At 46.4% G+C, this 17,206-nt stretch overlaps 1 protein-coding gene across 4 annotated transcripts in view; it reads right to left on the reverse strand.

Annotated features, from left to right (window-relative positions):
- The window catches only part of LOC125006657 (plexin-A1-like), a 192,177-nt gene that overhangs the window by 100,954 nt on the left and 74,017 nt on the right, over positions 1-17,206 (reverse strand). For all 4 annotated transcript variants that reach the window (XM_047582912.1, XM_047582910.1, XM_047582911.1 and 1 more), the window contains exon 4: positions 4,606-4,746. In XM_047582912.1, the coding sequence (XP_047438868.1) occupies positions 4,606-4,746 (141 nt within the window). The remainder of the gene's footprint in view (positions 1-4,605; positions 4,747-17,206) is intronic.

Raw genomic sequence — 17,206 nt, forward strand, 5'->3', positions numbered from 1 at the left:
CATATGCTGAATGGAGAGTCAGACAATGGCTAGCCCACACACTCACTCTCACACACACACATTTATGAATAATATGCCTGAAAGCCGTGTGTGTGTGTGTGTGTGTTACCAAATGTACATTCACATCTAAGTATGCCCGCTGAGTCAATGAGTGAGCACACGTTTGGTGCAAAACTAGATTGAGACGTACTCGATTTGACACGCTCGCGCACACACGCGTAGTGCAACACACAGCAGCATCACTGACACTTGAACAAAGATCGTCTCGCGCGTGCACATAATCCATAATTTCCCTCCACTGTATCAAGTTAGTCTTTTTGGCAGTTTCCAGGACGCTCGCTCTGGCTCCAGACCCAGCCCTCCCCTCCCCATGAATATTCATGCTCTCAGCAATTAGCCAGCTCCGAACGCTACATCGCTATCATATGCAATGGCTGTCACGAAAGATACAAGGATGCGTTCACCCATGTGTGCGCGCACGTGTGTGTGTGTGTGTGACATCGAGGCGGAGTGCGTGTACGAGTATGGCAAGAACAGCAGCTGCGGCATCAAACGCAGTCACAGCTTTCTACCTTTTTGGCTGTAAGACAGAGGAGGAAATGATTTGATGGGGAGAAGTCTTGACTGAGCCAAGACGCCAAGAGATGATTACCCACGGTGGCCGTATTTCACAGCACGGGCACTTCAAAAAGTTCGAGTCAGAGAGCGGCATTGTTCTCTGTGAAGGCCTTAACGAAGCTGCTAATCCAGAGGAAAACATTCACCCACTCACAATAATAATAACAATAATAACAACACAGCTCTGAGTTGTGTGCGAGCAAATAAATTCCTATCGATGGCGTAAAAGATTTCTAAATTGTCAGCGGACATTTACCTATTTGCTGAAACGCAGAAGTGATAAAGACAACCCGGTAATGGACACAAGCACATACAGCACTGGTATCAGTAAAAAAAAAATATATATATATATATATAAACTGCTCTAAATTTCCTGTAATAACATACTGTCTCATCAAACACACTCACACAGCAGGCCGTCCTCTCCTGCTGTCATATCCTCCATTGATAATAATGACAGTGATGAATATAGCTGGAACAGAGCGAGTCATAAATCACTCGGCCTCACCCCTAACTCTGACTCACCGCCTGGGCCTCCGTTTGTGTGCAAGTCTGTGTGTGTGTGTGAGTGTGTGTGTGTGTGTGTGTAGGAGGGTGGGGGAACTTGTCGAGAGCTACGCATCAGTGGATATGTCCAGTGACACCTTAATGTGCTTGGCTTGTCTGAGGAACCCCCGCAGGCAACCAGCTCCACACACACATTCACACACATAAACACACACACACACAGACATTGGCATGAAGGCAAGGGCATGTGTATTTGATTTATGAAAAAAAATGAGAGTAGGCAGCATTGTGTCATTCCTTATGCAAACTTCCTGGTGTGCCGCTGTGAGTGTGCGTACGCTCCATCATTCTTTAGCTCAAAACTAGCCCCTACCACCAACTCTTCTCCATCCATCCATCTTTCTCCCACTTCCACAGTGTTCCACCTCTAAATCCTTTAAGAATAGGCTGTGTGTGTGTGTGTGTGTGTGTGTGTGGGGATGAGTGGGAGGGCGTGTGTGTGTGTGTGTGTGTGTGTGTGGTGGTGGTGTGTGGGGGGGGGGGCGCTACAGCGACAGAGAGAGGTCATTAAAAATATGGGAATGGGATCAGTAGAAGGCATTTCAGAGGGGAGGACTCAATTTGGGCTTAGATGGAAACACGGTAGCGTATGTGTGTGTGTGTGTGTGTGTGCGCGTGTGTGTGTGTGTGTGTGCGTGCAGTCAAAGTGAGGATTTAAAAAAAGTCAGTATGGTGGTGGGGGGGGGGGCATGGTGGGATAGACGGAGGGCAGAGGATAAAGGAGGAGGGCGAGAGAAGGGAATTGCCCCCTCTAGTCATTAGCACTGGAAAGGGGGTTTAGCTTGGAGGTCTGGCAACCGTCGCCCCCCCCACCAACCCACCCACCCTCCGCTCATTCTGCTTAACCCGAGCCTGCTCACCATTAATGGGGGGGATCAAACACACAGTGAGATGAAGCTGTGTGTGCGCATGCGTGTGTGTGTGGAGGAGAATGTGTCTGAATGTGGGGGGGACGGGACCTCTGAAGTAAAGGGCATGTTAGAGACAGGACGCCCTTGACTGTAAATGGCTGTATGACTCTGTGTACATGAAGTGTGTGAGCTTGAATGTCCGAGTCGTGGTCTTGTACTAGTGCGTGTCTCTCTCTTGCCCCTAGCTGCTATAGCTACCAATATGTGTGCTTTGTGCTACTAGCGCATGTGTGTACAGGCGCATGACCACCTTCCTCCTGCTGGCTGGCTGCTTTAACCCAATCACTAACTAACCTGCTTGTGATCTGCATTAATTCCACAATGAAAGGAATGCTGTGCACTTCCCTGTACATGTACATTGTATCAAAGAATCTGCTGGTGGCATTTCAAAGCTTGCTGCTAAGGTGGTGTGTAAGGCAGCAAAGGTGATATGACCAAAAATGTATATCACGGTATTTCTCAAAAGAACTGACGGTATCATGGTATTTTTGTTATTCGTGCATAATCACGCGTTCACGACATTTTCTACTGGTTGAGAGAGGAACTAATGCAGTAGCTTGACTGAGGATGGACCGAGGATGCGATGATGAGTAAATATTGTAGAATAAACCCACACTAGTAGTAAAACAGGTTTATATGGCCCCGTGTTAGCGCTGTATGTGGATATGGAAATCCAGAGAGTGGACATTTGCAGCTCGGAGTTAAAATAAATAAATAAATGTTATCAAGATGAAATAAGGACAATTACAGTTTGACATATTTATTCATATTTAAACAGCTATGTCTGTCAATAGCAGCGCGACAGGTTACCGTAATAATAGTAGTCTATGCGCAACATTTTTTTCCCCCTCATTCATAAAAAGCTATGTTCGAGGACAGCTTTAGCCGAGGGACAGGTTATCCAAAACAGGGACTGTCCCACAGAAATCGGGGATGTCTGGTCACCCTAAAAAAAAAAAAAAAAAAATGTCCTCCTTCCTACCTCTCGTTCTACTGCTCTAATTTTTTTGGACCTTTCCATCTCCACCATGCATACGTATTTAGAAGCGCTACACTGACAATGGCCCGATCTGAAACGGTGTCTCGCGTCCCAAACACTGTGTAATACACTGTTAAGCCAGTATATTAAAAATTCATATCATAATGAAAAAATAATACTGGTATTCGGTATGAACTGGTATACCGCCCAGCCCTAGTGGTGTGTGCGCTAGGTTAACATCTAATGCCATTTCTTATATGGTACCTACCTAATTAACAGAGACATGTGCTTCATTTAAAAATGCTTGGGAGTCAGTTTGCAACAACCACACCCAGCGCGTCAGTCCACGCGCACATTTACTTATTAATTATGCGGCAGGTGAAAAGAGTTTTTTTTTTGTGATATTTCTCATACATTATGTAAAATATTCAGCAACAAACTGAGGCTTAAAAGGAAAAACAAAAGTAAATGCATCAAGTGTGAAATGCTGCCGGATCAAATCAGGTGTGAATTTCCTGTCCTGGATGGTGCTCTGCGTATGAACATAATGTAGCTAATCGTCTCAAGTGGGAAAGAAACTGCCTTGAAAAGCGTGACACATTTTATCTTTCAGCAAAAGAGTTCAGTCCATGAAACCATCGTTTGCTGAGGTAGTCGGACACATTGTTGAAAACCTAAACAGCCCTAAGCATGACAGCAGTTCATTCACAATACATACACCACAGTTGCTACTACTGAAACTAAACGTCTGACTCCTGCATTTAATAGTCAGGCTGCAGAATCACCTTTCACCGAGCTGACCTCAGACACGTACAGTATCTCGCCCTTTTTATTCCTACATCCCGTTTTAGATCTATTAAATACAGACATATTCCCGTCATGTACAACACCCTCGCTTCCATCTCTGCTTCCTCCACTCACCGCACTAATGAGACAGAAAAATGAGGGGAGCAGCTGGGCCTGGGGATTTACAGAGAAGCGTCGCGCTCTCCTCCGCAGCCCCCCCCCCCTCCCATTCCTCCCTGCATCTCGCCATCAAAGTAGACAAAACCTTCACCAGTGGTGGAGCCGGTAATGACCACGCGAACACACGCGAGCACACTCGCACACGGACCACATGTGACCTGTAACGCTCTCTCTCTCTGTGTGTGTGTAATGTCTTGATTATTAGCGAGCCGCCGCGGCGGTAATATGCGTAGCTGGTGTGTACGTGTGTTGCCGTGTAATTAAATCCGGTGGGGATGAGTTGTGTTGTGATTGCATGGTGGGTAGGAAGGTTAAGATGTACACAGCTAATGGGTAATGGGGGTGAAGTCTGCTCTGGACAGTTGGTGCCAGACTGCTGTGGAGGTCCTGGCTGTTCGCACAAGCAATACAGCTAAATGATGTGTGTCTGCAAATGCCCGAGGTAATTGCTGTATTGAGAGAACGCCAGGGTGTGTTCGGGGAGAGGGAACGCGCCATTGATTGGTGCGTATGTAATGAATTCACATCCAGATCATAGCTGTGCAGACACATATATGAGCTTACCTGTCTGTCCGTCAGAGTGTAGATGTACTGCTGCTCTGGGCTGAACACCATGTCCCTCAGTAAGGGACTTCCTCCCTCGCTAACGGTCACCTTCTCGTAGAGCACGGCCGGGCGGTTGGGACTCACGGAGTTCACCAGGATCTGCAAGGAAACACACAGAAAAAGACTCTTAGATGTGCACTGAAGTACTCGTCTGGTGAATTCTGGTGAAGCAGGGGTTGGTATTGGCAAGGCCTTCACGATACGTATCACGATACTTGAGTCACGATACGATACATTATTGCAATATTATGATACTGCGATATATTGCAATATTCTACATATAACGGATTAAATATTAAATGCAGCTTAAAATACATACATCAGACAACAGTGATATTTTATTGAACAAATTCAGTCATAAAACAATATTAATTTAAATTTTTATTGCACTTGTAAAGAAAAAGTGTACCAAGCTCCTTGCCACTTAAATGTCAAAACACAATTTGCGAACTGCGTACTCTTTGTCCAGTGTCGTGGAAAAAATTCAACAAGAGAGGGGTTGTCTAAGAAGTTAATAATGATTCAGACTGAGTGATCACTTGTGTTGGTTTATTTACATTCTGCGCAGAGGGAGACACACACAGGGTAAAACCTAGAGGGTATGTCAGTGAATGTGGCGTGACAACAAGTTTTATAGTCCACACACACATTGGTTCCACATGGAACTGGTGGAAATGTACTTTCCCCTCTTGAGTCTTACTTCTTCATGGACAGGAGGGGAGAAGGTCAAAAGGAAGTGTAAGCGAAGTGTGAGAGAAGTTATCACGAACTTTCAGTGAACTTCTGCTGAACTTATTTTAACTCGGGCTAAGAGGTCACATACAGACAGCATATGTGCGAGAAGTAAAAATAAAAATGCTTATTAATTCCTTCTTCCAGTTGAAATCCAAAGTGCCTCCAAATGTCAGCTTTGAATTTTGCTGCCGTTTCAAGTTTTTCTTTTTCCACGGCCTCGTTCACCACTGCAGGAAACGCCACTCCGCAAGGTGGCGCTACACCGACACCATGCATTTACGACAGCTGTGACTATATCTACAAGTTTGCTTTAGATATACATAGCCGCTGTATCGTTAAGATGGGTGGGTGCTGGAATAGAATGCATTCTGAATTCTCGGTGATGCTACTGATTTGTATGCTATAAAATAAAAAAATGCAAGTCAAAAAAATTATTTTAATTTTTCTATATTTAGATTAACTGAACATATTCATCTGTTCACAACGCTCATTGCATATTTATGCTTTACGTCGAGTCGCTTTCGTCGCATGTTTGTCAAGCTGAGGAATTAGGCTGCCTTCACTTCAGCTGTAACAGGTGGTTATTATTATAGTGGTAGGCGGCAGGAAATTATCGAAATTTTGGAGAAAGGTTGAAAGCGCCTGCTTTACAAAGCCATGCAAGCGGTTTAATTGAAAGGTTGTGTTAATAGCAGCATTGAATATAGTGTAATTATTGTGAACACAGACATGATTACAGAGGTAGATGGATGGAAAGGAGCATTATTGACAGGATAATGGTGTTATCAAGGCTGGAGATTCATTCAGCACCTGGAAGAAACCAATGACAACAACTTGAAAAATGAAATAATGACAAAAGGTGGAGCGCGTGAAAACGCCCGGGTCCCGTATGAAGCCAATGACAGAAACGACAACAGCGAGTCATTATCTTCGGGGTTTGAATAAAAACGTAATCACCCCACGCATCTTCAGACGAATAAAACTATTCATCTGGCGGCGCGAGCGGGGGCCAACCACGTGCTCCCGCTCCCATGTGCGCTCCCGATTTTCTTTGTGAGCTCCGCCGAATAATTTGCAGAGATATGGGAAGTAATGGTGCAGACACAAGATAGGAGATTGGCTGGCTGGGATGGCTGTGAGCCAAAGTCATCTCAGCAGCAAATGAAAAGTGCAGAGCAACGCGGGGGTGGGGGGGGGCAAGTATCAGCTCTCCATTACTGAGCTTTGTCGACTCGCGCCGCTATCAGCCCACAGTGACAAGGGAAGGACGGCAGGCAATGACTAGCAGGAAAATGATACTGAACACACACACACACACACAAACGGAGATACACGTGGACAAATAGTTCCACATCCAGATAGATGAAAAACCGATAAGACGAAAAACCCACATACGCCGACAGTGATAGATATGCATGCACTAATATGTATTTTGATTGATATGTACGTCCCCACACACACACACACACACAGAAAGAGAAACACACGGGTGGATGCTGAACTCACACACTTTGTGATGAAAGAATTTATTTACAATCTCGCCAAAAGAAACCAGGGGCAACAATCCCATTATCTCTCGCCGCCCGCGCGTGTGCGCCGGGGAGAAAGAGAGGCACCGAAAGATGGAGAGATAGATAGAGTGAGAGAAAGAGCTCATAAGGCTGTGATAAAGCACTGGAGATGAGAGGAAATATGGATGTTATTATCTAGATAATGGGCCCGTAAACAAAGGATACATTTCATTCACGGACGGCTCGCGTCGAGGCGAGGACGCACATGCGCATACCAGCACGCGCGCGCGCGAACGCGGTTTTAAGTCCAGACAACCAGAATAAGGAAAAATGGGGGGTGACACACACAGAGGTGAAAGAATAGCTTTTGTTCTGCGGGCTCCCAGCATCATTTTCTCTCTGCCTCTCTTACAAAAACAAGGCATTTCCATTGGCAGCCGCATCTATCTCTGGACCAGACACCCAAGCCCAGTTCACTGGCTAATGACCAGTCCAAGCCTAGACTGGTTGCGCACACAGAAACACAATTTAATACAGAGGATAAAAGTCTGTCGTCCTGTCAGCCGTCCTGTCTTCTGTCTGCGTCCATCTGCTTGTCAGTCTGTGCAGAGAGAAAAAAAAACAAAAAAACAAAGCACCAACCACAGTCCTTTCATACTTCATCTCACTTCATCCGTTGCAGGTTTTCCCCTCTTGTCTTTCCTCCTGTCCGTGACTTTGTTTGGGCCTGTTCAGACCTCGAATTAAGATCAAATCTGGGCTGCGCGATCGCATGTCACCAGCTCCAGGTATGTGTGTGTTCAGACCTGACATTAAAATGCGTCTCCAGATCCGATCGGAGTGCCGTCTGCAAATAAAACCCCCGACATCACCCGGGGCACAGTAGAATATTTGAACAGTTGATGCCTCTAATGGATCTCTACAGCTGCTCCAGAGCCGAGAACAGCCCCGCGCCTCTTGACTTTGGCACAAACGCTGCGAACGGCTACAGCGACAGAATATTTTAAAAAGGCTACCTTCGTGAACAGACATCACTTACGGTGCTTTTTCCTTTTTGTGTGATCATTTGCAACAGCAGTCGTATGATGTTGTTTTGTTTTTTTTGCTTGAATGAGGCAAAACTCTGACCCAGGAGAAAACCTGTTGAGTATAGTTGGTGTTTAACCCTTTGTAGTCCAGAGTATAATAGGCCATTTCTGGCTTTACCTTTATATTTCATCTTAAGATCGGTTTACTTTGCCTTGTTTGGTGTCATTCTTTTCAGCACAACGTCACCTGTGTCATTTTACAATTATTTTTTTTTTCATTTTGACAAACTGTATTATGGGTCTTAAACCACAAGTTACATTTTTCACTGTGAAAACCACAAACATGCTAATCCAAAGTGTGAACTTCAAAAGTCTATGGACAAATTTAGCAAACAACAAAGCTAGTTATAACTATTTACACTTACAAAACAGGTGTAACAATTAGTAATAATATCAAAAAGTCCCAAATCTCCGGCTGCAGTCACTCCATTGACTGAATATAGTGTCACTCCCACAACTCTTCCCTCTTCCTTAGCAACCATTGACACATCATTTCCTGATTTGTTGATGGGATGCATGTTTCCCTCTTGATCTTTTAAGCATTTGAAGCTTGCTAGCATTTTGTTTATCATCGTTTCACAACAATATTTCGGAAAAAGTGTCATAAATTATAACAACTCTAGTTTCACTTGGCCTATTAACACGGTTAAGAAACTGGTAAATAGCTTCAAGCACTTTCTGCAAAAGTTGAAATGGAGATTAGCTGCGTTTTGCTGCTACGTCGTCCTAAATCGGTAGGAATGCGGACAAATGCAGACCCCCTCCAGAGATCGGATCTCTCAAATGCAATATGTCTGTACGCTCACTCCCGTCTTTCACACGATCAGATATCCCAGGTTAGGTTTTAATGTAAGGCCTGAACATTCCTTTTGTTTCACTCAAGCTTTTCATCTCTTTCTCCGAGAACGCACATCATCCGCAGCGATAGCATTCAAAAGAGAGCGACAACTGCGAGAACGACAGAAAACAGAAGAGTGGGGGAGTGCGAGTGGGTGAGGTGCGAAAACAACAGGTAATAAATCGTTTCGAAGCAATTCATTCCACGGGCGCAGCGGCCAAGGCTGGCCAGAGAAATCAGATGGAGAGCAAAAAGACAATGGAATATATAAACGGAACAGATGGATGGAGGCAGGGAAGAACGGATGGATAGATGGGATACTTAAAGAAAGTCTAATTAAATCAAACCTGGCTACTGTGCCTGGGAATCGAGGTTACAATCTAATAATGAGGTTAACACGAGGAGCTGTCTGTACAGAAGGGCTTGAATCTGCTGGTGGCGTGCGAATATGAAGGGCCGGCTCGGGCGGGGGTCCAAGCACTTATAGTGCGTTATATTGGAAAAGTCTGTTCTCTCACACGCACCAAAAAAAAAAAAAAAAACAAGTTTATGTTTACATCAGTATGCATGCATATCTCCGCGTATGTGTGTGAGCCAAGTCAAGAAATCAATGCAACAGTCAGTAACGATGGGAGACGCTGCGGCCGTCTCATCGCGTCCTCCGTATTGCTTAGCTTTCCACTAAGTGGCTGATGGATGGATTCGCAGAATGATGCTGCGCTTGTGTTTTCAGGACGAGGCCTCACCTCTACACTCTTGTCAACATGTATAATGCAACATTAACAGACTTTAAGCAAATTAAAGGCAACGACTCAAGCGAGGGCGGAGACGAGCAGGAAGAGGCCACGGCAGATGGATTAAGAGCGGGGAACGACAAGGAGGAGAAGCCGCAGGGAGATGGATTACAGCGGGAAAAACTGTAGTCTTTGTCTTTTTTACGAGGGTCTGACGTGAAATTACAGGATCGCAAACTGACATTTTGTAATTACCACTCGCAGCGCTTTCACGACCTCCACCTTCTATTACTTTCTGGAATGGAAACGTTTGTCAGCTCGGGAAAACTGGGAATGAATAAGAGATGAAGGAGGTGGTTCTATTACAGTCGGGTTCTCTTGAGAGAGGTGAGCCTGCAATCTAGAGAAGATCTGAACTCTCATATTTAATGCAGGGAAAAGAGAAAGCCAAGTTGAACAATAACTTCTAGCAGATCTCCAGAAATTGATCCAATTCTATCCATCCCAAACATCCCGTAGCATCCTGGCATTTCCCCATTTGTAAAAACGCCTCTCTGGTTTTTCAGAAAACCTGCATAATCCCCGGAAGAGATTGCGACCGCGACCAAATAAACCAGCGCAGTACCATCAGCAAACTGGAAAAATTACACACCGCCATCCCCTCGTCATCCTCCCGCAGCGTCTCCCTCAACCTGCCGATCCACCCGAAAGCCGCTAATGCCGGGTTTTATCTATGCCAGGCAGCCCTGGTTAGCTCTGATGGACAAACGGGATAGCTGGAGATAGGGAGGCTGGCGGTATGAAGCTGAGAGAGGCGGGTGATAAGACTGAGGCGTGTCAATGAGAATGATGCCTGTCACAGGTGCGAGTGACAACTGATGGAGCTTGTGCACATGTAGGGGTCTATTTAGGGTTGAAAGGGAGGAAAAAAAGAAAAGGGAAGCAGAAAGAAGGTGAGTGACTGAAAAGAGCTTGGGAGTGGAGGAAGACTGAAGGAGCGAAAGGAGGACAGAAGAGCAGAGCGCTACTTGAATCAAACCTTCGCTTTAAATAGCACTTTTAAATAAATAGGGAGGAATAAAACGACGGAGGAAAAAAAAGGAAGTAAAGAGGGACATTAGACACTCAAGGACTGTATATTAGGAATGTGTTGAGCGGTCCAGGTGTTCCCAGGTACGTCCGGGTGAAGTAACACTCCAGCAGAGCATGGCGCTCCGGTAATGGCTTTGACATTTCAAAGCAGATTTTTGAAATGTGCACGAACAAGAAAACACACTCGTCTCGCTAATAGCACGTGGGAACGCACTCGCCAAAACACGCGCTACGCGAACGCACGCCCCCGCGAGAGGGGGCAAATTTGACATAACTAGGTCTATCCGCGCATAATGGTAGCAGGCCCCGCATTCCTGACTTTGATGTGGAGGAGGGGGCCCCCAAGTGAATGTGCATGTGTGTAATTAGGGGGGGGGGGGGGCCCTATTGAAGTGGGGAATTGAGTGTGGCCCTCTCAGGAACAAAAGGATATGAGGGAAAGCAGTAAGAGGGGGATGAACACAGAGAGAGGACTGGCAGAGACCTACAATCATTGGAGGATTGTGGGAGGGGGTGAAGAAAGGGAGTGAATAACAGAGGACAACACACTGCACTCACTTTGTGCACTTCAGTGACCTTTGTACAGGTTTGTTGTTGTAATGTAATTGCGTAGTGTGATAAGAATCACCGGGAGCCGCAGAAATGGACTTTGAAGTTCAGCTTTAAAGGCCGACATTAATGAGTGACGTCCAGAGCCACTTTCACACCGAACGGAAACCCCGCGTTGCTCCAGGTCGTCATGGGTCTTTTGCCGAGGCATTTCTTCCCGGGTCAAATGACCCTTCAAGCGACCCGCGAATTTAGCCGTTCGGCTCGGCTCACCTGAAGAGAGAAATGTGTCCTACGTCGTCCTACTAAATCACCCGATGACGTTGTTGTACCTGCCTGTTGTGTTTTTTTCTGCATCTTCCTGTTGATCCACCGACTCCGATCTCTGGAGATTTTCATTTATTTTTTCCCATTTTTTTCAATTAAACAAATCAAATGATTTTTAATAGAAGCACATACGTGTATTAGCCCTACGTCGTGCTCGGGAAATCCCATCGATCTGGGAATCCTGATGAGAACAAGACCGTCGCTCAGCCCAGCAGCTCGGACATTTTCCAGTCTGCACCGAGTTTGTATATTTCGCGAAAGGGACAAATGTGCAGCTCACAAAAAAACAACACTAACATCCGACCACCTGACGTCCATGTCGCTGTCCATCGTTTACCTGTGTTCCGGCGCATGTAAATGTGTAATGATGACGTTGGGAGAGGGAAAAAAAAAAAAAACACAAAAAAACAAAATACGGAGCTCTCACAGCGGGAGGTCAGAAAATCCTGCGACGGCTGGCAGACCGAAAGCCTATTAGCGCCCACCGAGGCAGCTCCATCCTGGTCAGAAAATCCCGCAGCAACACGAGTGTGAAAGCGGTATAGAACGACTCCGGGTGGATTATCAACAAATTTCAGCTTTAATTCCCAACTACAATTGAGCCCACGACGCAACTGCGCCGGGATTCATTATACACCCATGCAACAGCCTTAGCAGGATATTTAATGTTAGCTGGAGACTACCATTTAATGACCGCTTCTTGTAAACATCTCCTCCGTCCTTTTCTTTGCCGCTTTTAGCAGTTTTCTATCTCCAACGGGGGCACTCAGATAAGCGCTGAAATCACTCACTTCCTATCGCACTGCGAGCCTGGCAGAACGTGAACGTGGCAAGACACAAAACAAATTATCAGTTGTTCTCGAACAGCAACCGTCGCCATTTGAAAACACACCTTTTTCTTGTCGCCGAGTGTGTGCGCGTTTGTGTGCGCGAGTGTTTTCGAGACTATTCGGTATCAGGTAGCAGGAGGACAGGCCCGTTAGAGAAGTGCCGCGGGTAGCAGTGCACTCCCAGCATCCCCTTAAAGGAAGAGAAAACATCACGATAGGATTATTTGACATTTTGCAAAAAGAAATATGTGTGTGTATGCGGCGTGCATATGCTGTGTGACTCAGTAGTTAAAAGCTGGGAGCAGATGGAGCATCACACATGAACGAGTGATTGGCCTTATTACACGTCTATTGGACAAATCCCCACGCCGAGACACACAAACGCACACGCGGTGCGCCTACAGCCGACAACAGCGAAGAAGTCAGAGTAAACCTTTACCATATGTGGGTCAGACGGTCAGACACCAAGAAGGCTTTCCTTCAACACAACCAAGACAGACAAAGAGCTATGGTGACAATGATGGAGGAGGCGTGCCCTCACACACACACACACACACACACACACACACAGTCACACACACACACAAGGTGGAATGCCTATTATCAAAACACTCTATGTCTGGAATAGGTTATTTTAAAGTCTGGGAAGGAGAGCAGATGCGTGTACGTCGACTTGAAGAAATGCCACAGACTTTTATTTATTGGCGCAAGATCCAACAATAATATTTGAATGTGAGTGAGTGTGAGGAACCCCCACTGCATTCTGGATATTATTTATTAGCGCATATGTATTTATACCACAGATATGCAGGCACGAAAACATAAGGACCACACTAAATAACCTGGCAGAAGGAAATGAGATGAAGAAAGGGGAATAAAGGCAAGAACGTCTAAGGTAAAAATCAGAGCTTTGCTTCACCCTCTCCCGCCCCCCCAGTCTCCAAACCCCCCCCACCCCCAGGTGCAAGCACTGTCAGAACAAAACCTGATCAAAAACAACCTAAAAGTTATCGAGTAAGGACACTCTGCCCCAGTGGTACATGCCTAAGAACACTGTGTTGTCAAAATATGGTCGTGTTGTTTATTTCTCTTGTCAGTGGTCATAATGTTATGCCTGATCAGTGTGTAGTCCCTCTGTGTTTAGAAGTACAAACAGCCATGGGTTGTGAAGTGCTTATCTAAGACAATATCTTGTAAATGATATATATATTATTATATTTTTACATAACAGCAGCTCCTCCTGCCAGGACGATGTTTTGTTCCTTCTTCAAAAAGCTGTTACGTAGAGTTAAGATTTAGTCAAAGCGAATCACCATCTTCTCCTTTTTGGTTCCGTTTTGATGCTGCACCTGACACATTCTATCAGAGGAGCCGAAGCTTGCGTTAAGCACTCGTCGCCGACTTCAAATGTGTGGCCGTGCAACCCTGTGTATTCTGTCATATTAGGTTACTTGCGACGGCGGCTCTTGTTGACGGGCTCCGGAATTCGTCCGAACGTCTCCGCCGTGGTTATTCACGTGTGTGAGCCGGTGGCCTTTCACCAGCGGTGCTCCCAAAAGGTCACACACATAAACACACACACACACACACGTAAACAGAGAGCCGCGTAGACGGGTTTCGGAACAAAAGCCCGAGCCACATGTGGTAAAACTCTACCCGGAGCCGACGCACAATGCGGCAAACATGCTGAAAGAACGCTTTAAAGGCAAATTAAACCTATATATCACTGTTAGAGCATTTTAATTCCCGCTGAAATGAAAAGACCTCGTCGTCGCTCTGTCCCTCCCGTCCCTGTGCGCGTTTTCTCTCCTCCCCTGCCCATGCATTCCACTCCTGATCCGTTCCTCCTGCCGTTTCATCTTCCCTTTCGGTCCACCTTCTCCTTCCTCCCTCCTCTCGCCCCCGCAAATTAAATGCCTTTAGCTAGCAGTCGTCAGATAAGTGCGTGTAGCGCGTTGCTAGACACGGCGCGGCGGCTGCATTTCATCTTCCAGCCATCACTAAATCACGCTAACTCAATCATCTGCATGGAATTACACACACACACACACACACGGGCCTGCGAGTGTGAAAAGCAAGGCATCCAGAGAGATGCTTCACTCTGACTGATTTTATCAGCTGTCTGGCAAACGGGGAAAGAAATTGCACCACAACATTATCATATACAATAAGATGAGGCTCTAAGATAGAGCTTTCCAATTGAATGCCTTTTTAGTGTCGCCATTCAAATGAGAAAAGACCTCCTCTTAGATTGAGGCGCAACACAAATCCCTGATGGGATATCTCAACCGGAACAGTCTTACACATTTACATCAGGGACTGTTTAGAAGGTATTTATGTTGAAGACCTAACGTGTGTACATTTAAAGGCTAGATTTAATATTGACGTGGTTATGGGCGCGTGCTGACGAGAGCGGCGGGATCCCTACAGTGGCGCTCGCTGGCATCTCTGGACGACCGCGAATGCATCCGAGCCGCCGAGGGAAAGTGAGAGCTCCGCTAACGAGCTGCTAGCTGCCAGCCTTATCAGGCGCAGGAAGGTGGGAAACTAAACAAAGATTGGGAAGAGTGCTTAATGCAGCGAGGGGGGACAGATGCAATCATATACGGAGTGTGTGTGTGTGTGCGGCTTTGAGGATAGAAGTGAAACAAACACAGGAGGAGATCGGCTGGGGAGTAGACTGTTTGTATTGTGTTCTTGTGTGTGTGTGTGTGTGTGTGTGTGTGTGTGTGTGTGCAGGAGTGGGGGAGGTTGCGTTTGTGCGGAAGAAAGTGTGTGTGCATACAAAGCGTACGAGGCAGTCTATCAATTTGCATGTGTATCGGAGTGCGCGCGTGCCGTGAATGCACGCATGCAAGCGAGCGACCGTGTGCACAGAGTTAATGAACATCAGCCTCATTAATGAGGCATCAATTAATAGCTGGAAGAAAGGAGGAACGCGCCGCGGAAACGCACGCCCCCCCCCCCCGCGACGCGACGCAGCGCCGCTTGACCCCGGCATTTACCGACGAGAGCGGGCGCTCGCGAGGATTTTCGGCGATTGGGACCTCGTCCTCAGCTGTAATTACCGAGGTAGGTGTGTGCGTGCATGCGCTTGTGTCTTCCTGTGGGAGAGCCAAAGTGATTACACGGCCACTGGTGCCTCTAATAACATCTTTTAGGGAGAAAGAGAGAAACTGAGCGGGGAGGTGGGAGGAAGGGGGGGGTGAGATGAGTGATTTCCATCTTTCTCGGGAAGCACCAGAATTACGGCAGAGAAATTCTTCGGCGGTTAAGATGTGGGTCTGTTTTGACTGTGCCGTCATGTAAGAGTGTGCGCCCGCTTGTGTGTGTGTGTGTGTGTGTGTGTGTGCACGCAGATGTTTGTAATGGATGTAACACAAGAGGCTAATGGGAGCCAGGCCAAAACCACACCTCAGCGCGATGCGTGCCAAACCATTCCCAGCCACAAATGCCTGCCTCTCCTCCGCCCCTTTCATTTCTCTATCTTCCCCCCCTTTGTTCCTTTCATTTCACCCCTCATCCCGAAAGCACATCTGGGGGGAATTCTTCTCCAAAATCCCTTTTTTTTTTTTTTTTTTAAATCTTCCGTCCCATCCTCTGTATTTTGACGCTCTCCTCTTCCTCTTAATCTCCCACTTTTTCTTTTAGCCCGCTCTTGCAGCGGTGCCTTCCTCTGACGTTTTTCCACAGCACAAGCAAAACAGTAAAACTCTCATTCGACACACACACACACACACACACACACACAGCGCAAACGCCGATGACAAATAGAAAAGGAGAGAAGCTGACGCGAAGAAAGTGGAAACGGGCGCAGGGAATGGCACAGAACGGCAGAAACCGGTCAAACCACAGCGCTGTCATCTGGTCGACGGAGAAGATGTTTTAAATCAGGAGGGGAGTCGCTGGTAACAATAGGAAGCTCGGTGGCTTAAATGAGAGGAGATTTGGAGGGTAGAGAAAAATAATGGCAGAACACACACACACGAGCGCGCGCGTCTGGCAGTTGTAAAGAATGAGGAATGCAGATGGTGTTTAAAATGAGCTTTTATAGCGTGGTTTAGAGTGATTTACAGCGGCGGTTTGCCTTGTGTACGTGTGCTTAATCAGTCGGTGGCAGTGTGCGAGCATGGTACACTTTTCTCAACACTGTCCCGTGTTTAGCGTTCCAGTAAGATGGACCGCTCCACCCTCCGCCCACCATCACTTCTTTGTTTTCTTGCCCCATTTTTTTTGTTGTTGTTGTTGTTGTTTATCCTCTAGTTCACTCCATAAGGCGCGAGAAGAGAAAAATGCTTACGACGATTTACCCGATTTCGTGTCAGAAACGCAAAAAGCGAAAAAGGTGAAGCAGTAGTTAAATGTTACACTTTTGATTTTATTTATTTATTTTTTTAATCTACTTTTTCGGATTTGCTTTAAACGCAGACCGGGCTTTTACAAGATTAATAGACTCATCGTTCGAGAGCTACGCTAGATTACTCAAAGTCATGAGACGCGCACAGGAGCCGGGCTAACAATAATCCTTTTCTGTGACTCTCACTTTAACCCGAAAGGAGGTCAAAAGTGCAAACTCAGGGAAAAGTGGAGCATGTTGTCTTTGAAACGGCTCCGTGTGTGTGTGTGTGTGTGTGTGTTTCGCTCATGGTTTCTGTACGAGAGAGGAGGAGGCACATTCCTGACATGACCGCCCTAATCCTGCCCTTCGATACAGTCGTCTGCTGCCTCACCAACTACTTTGTGCGTGTGTGTGTGTGTGTTGGTGCGCGACTGCTGAGTCTGTTAATTCCTCTGCGTATGTGAAAAGGGCTTGTGTCCGTTGTGTCTCATCCGCCAACACTTTCCGTATGTCAAA

The sequence above is a fragment of the Mugil cephalus genome, chromosome 4 (assembly GCF_022458985.1).
Source record: "Mugil cephalus isolate CIBA_MC_2020 chromosome 4, CIBA_Mcephalus_1.1, whole genome shotgun sequence".
Classification (NCBI taxonomy): domain Eukaryota; kingdom Metazoa; phylum Chordata; class Actinopteri; order Mugiliformes; family Mugilidae; genus Mugil; species Mugil cephalus.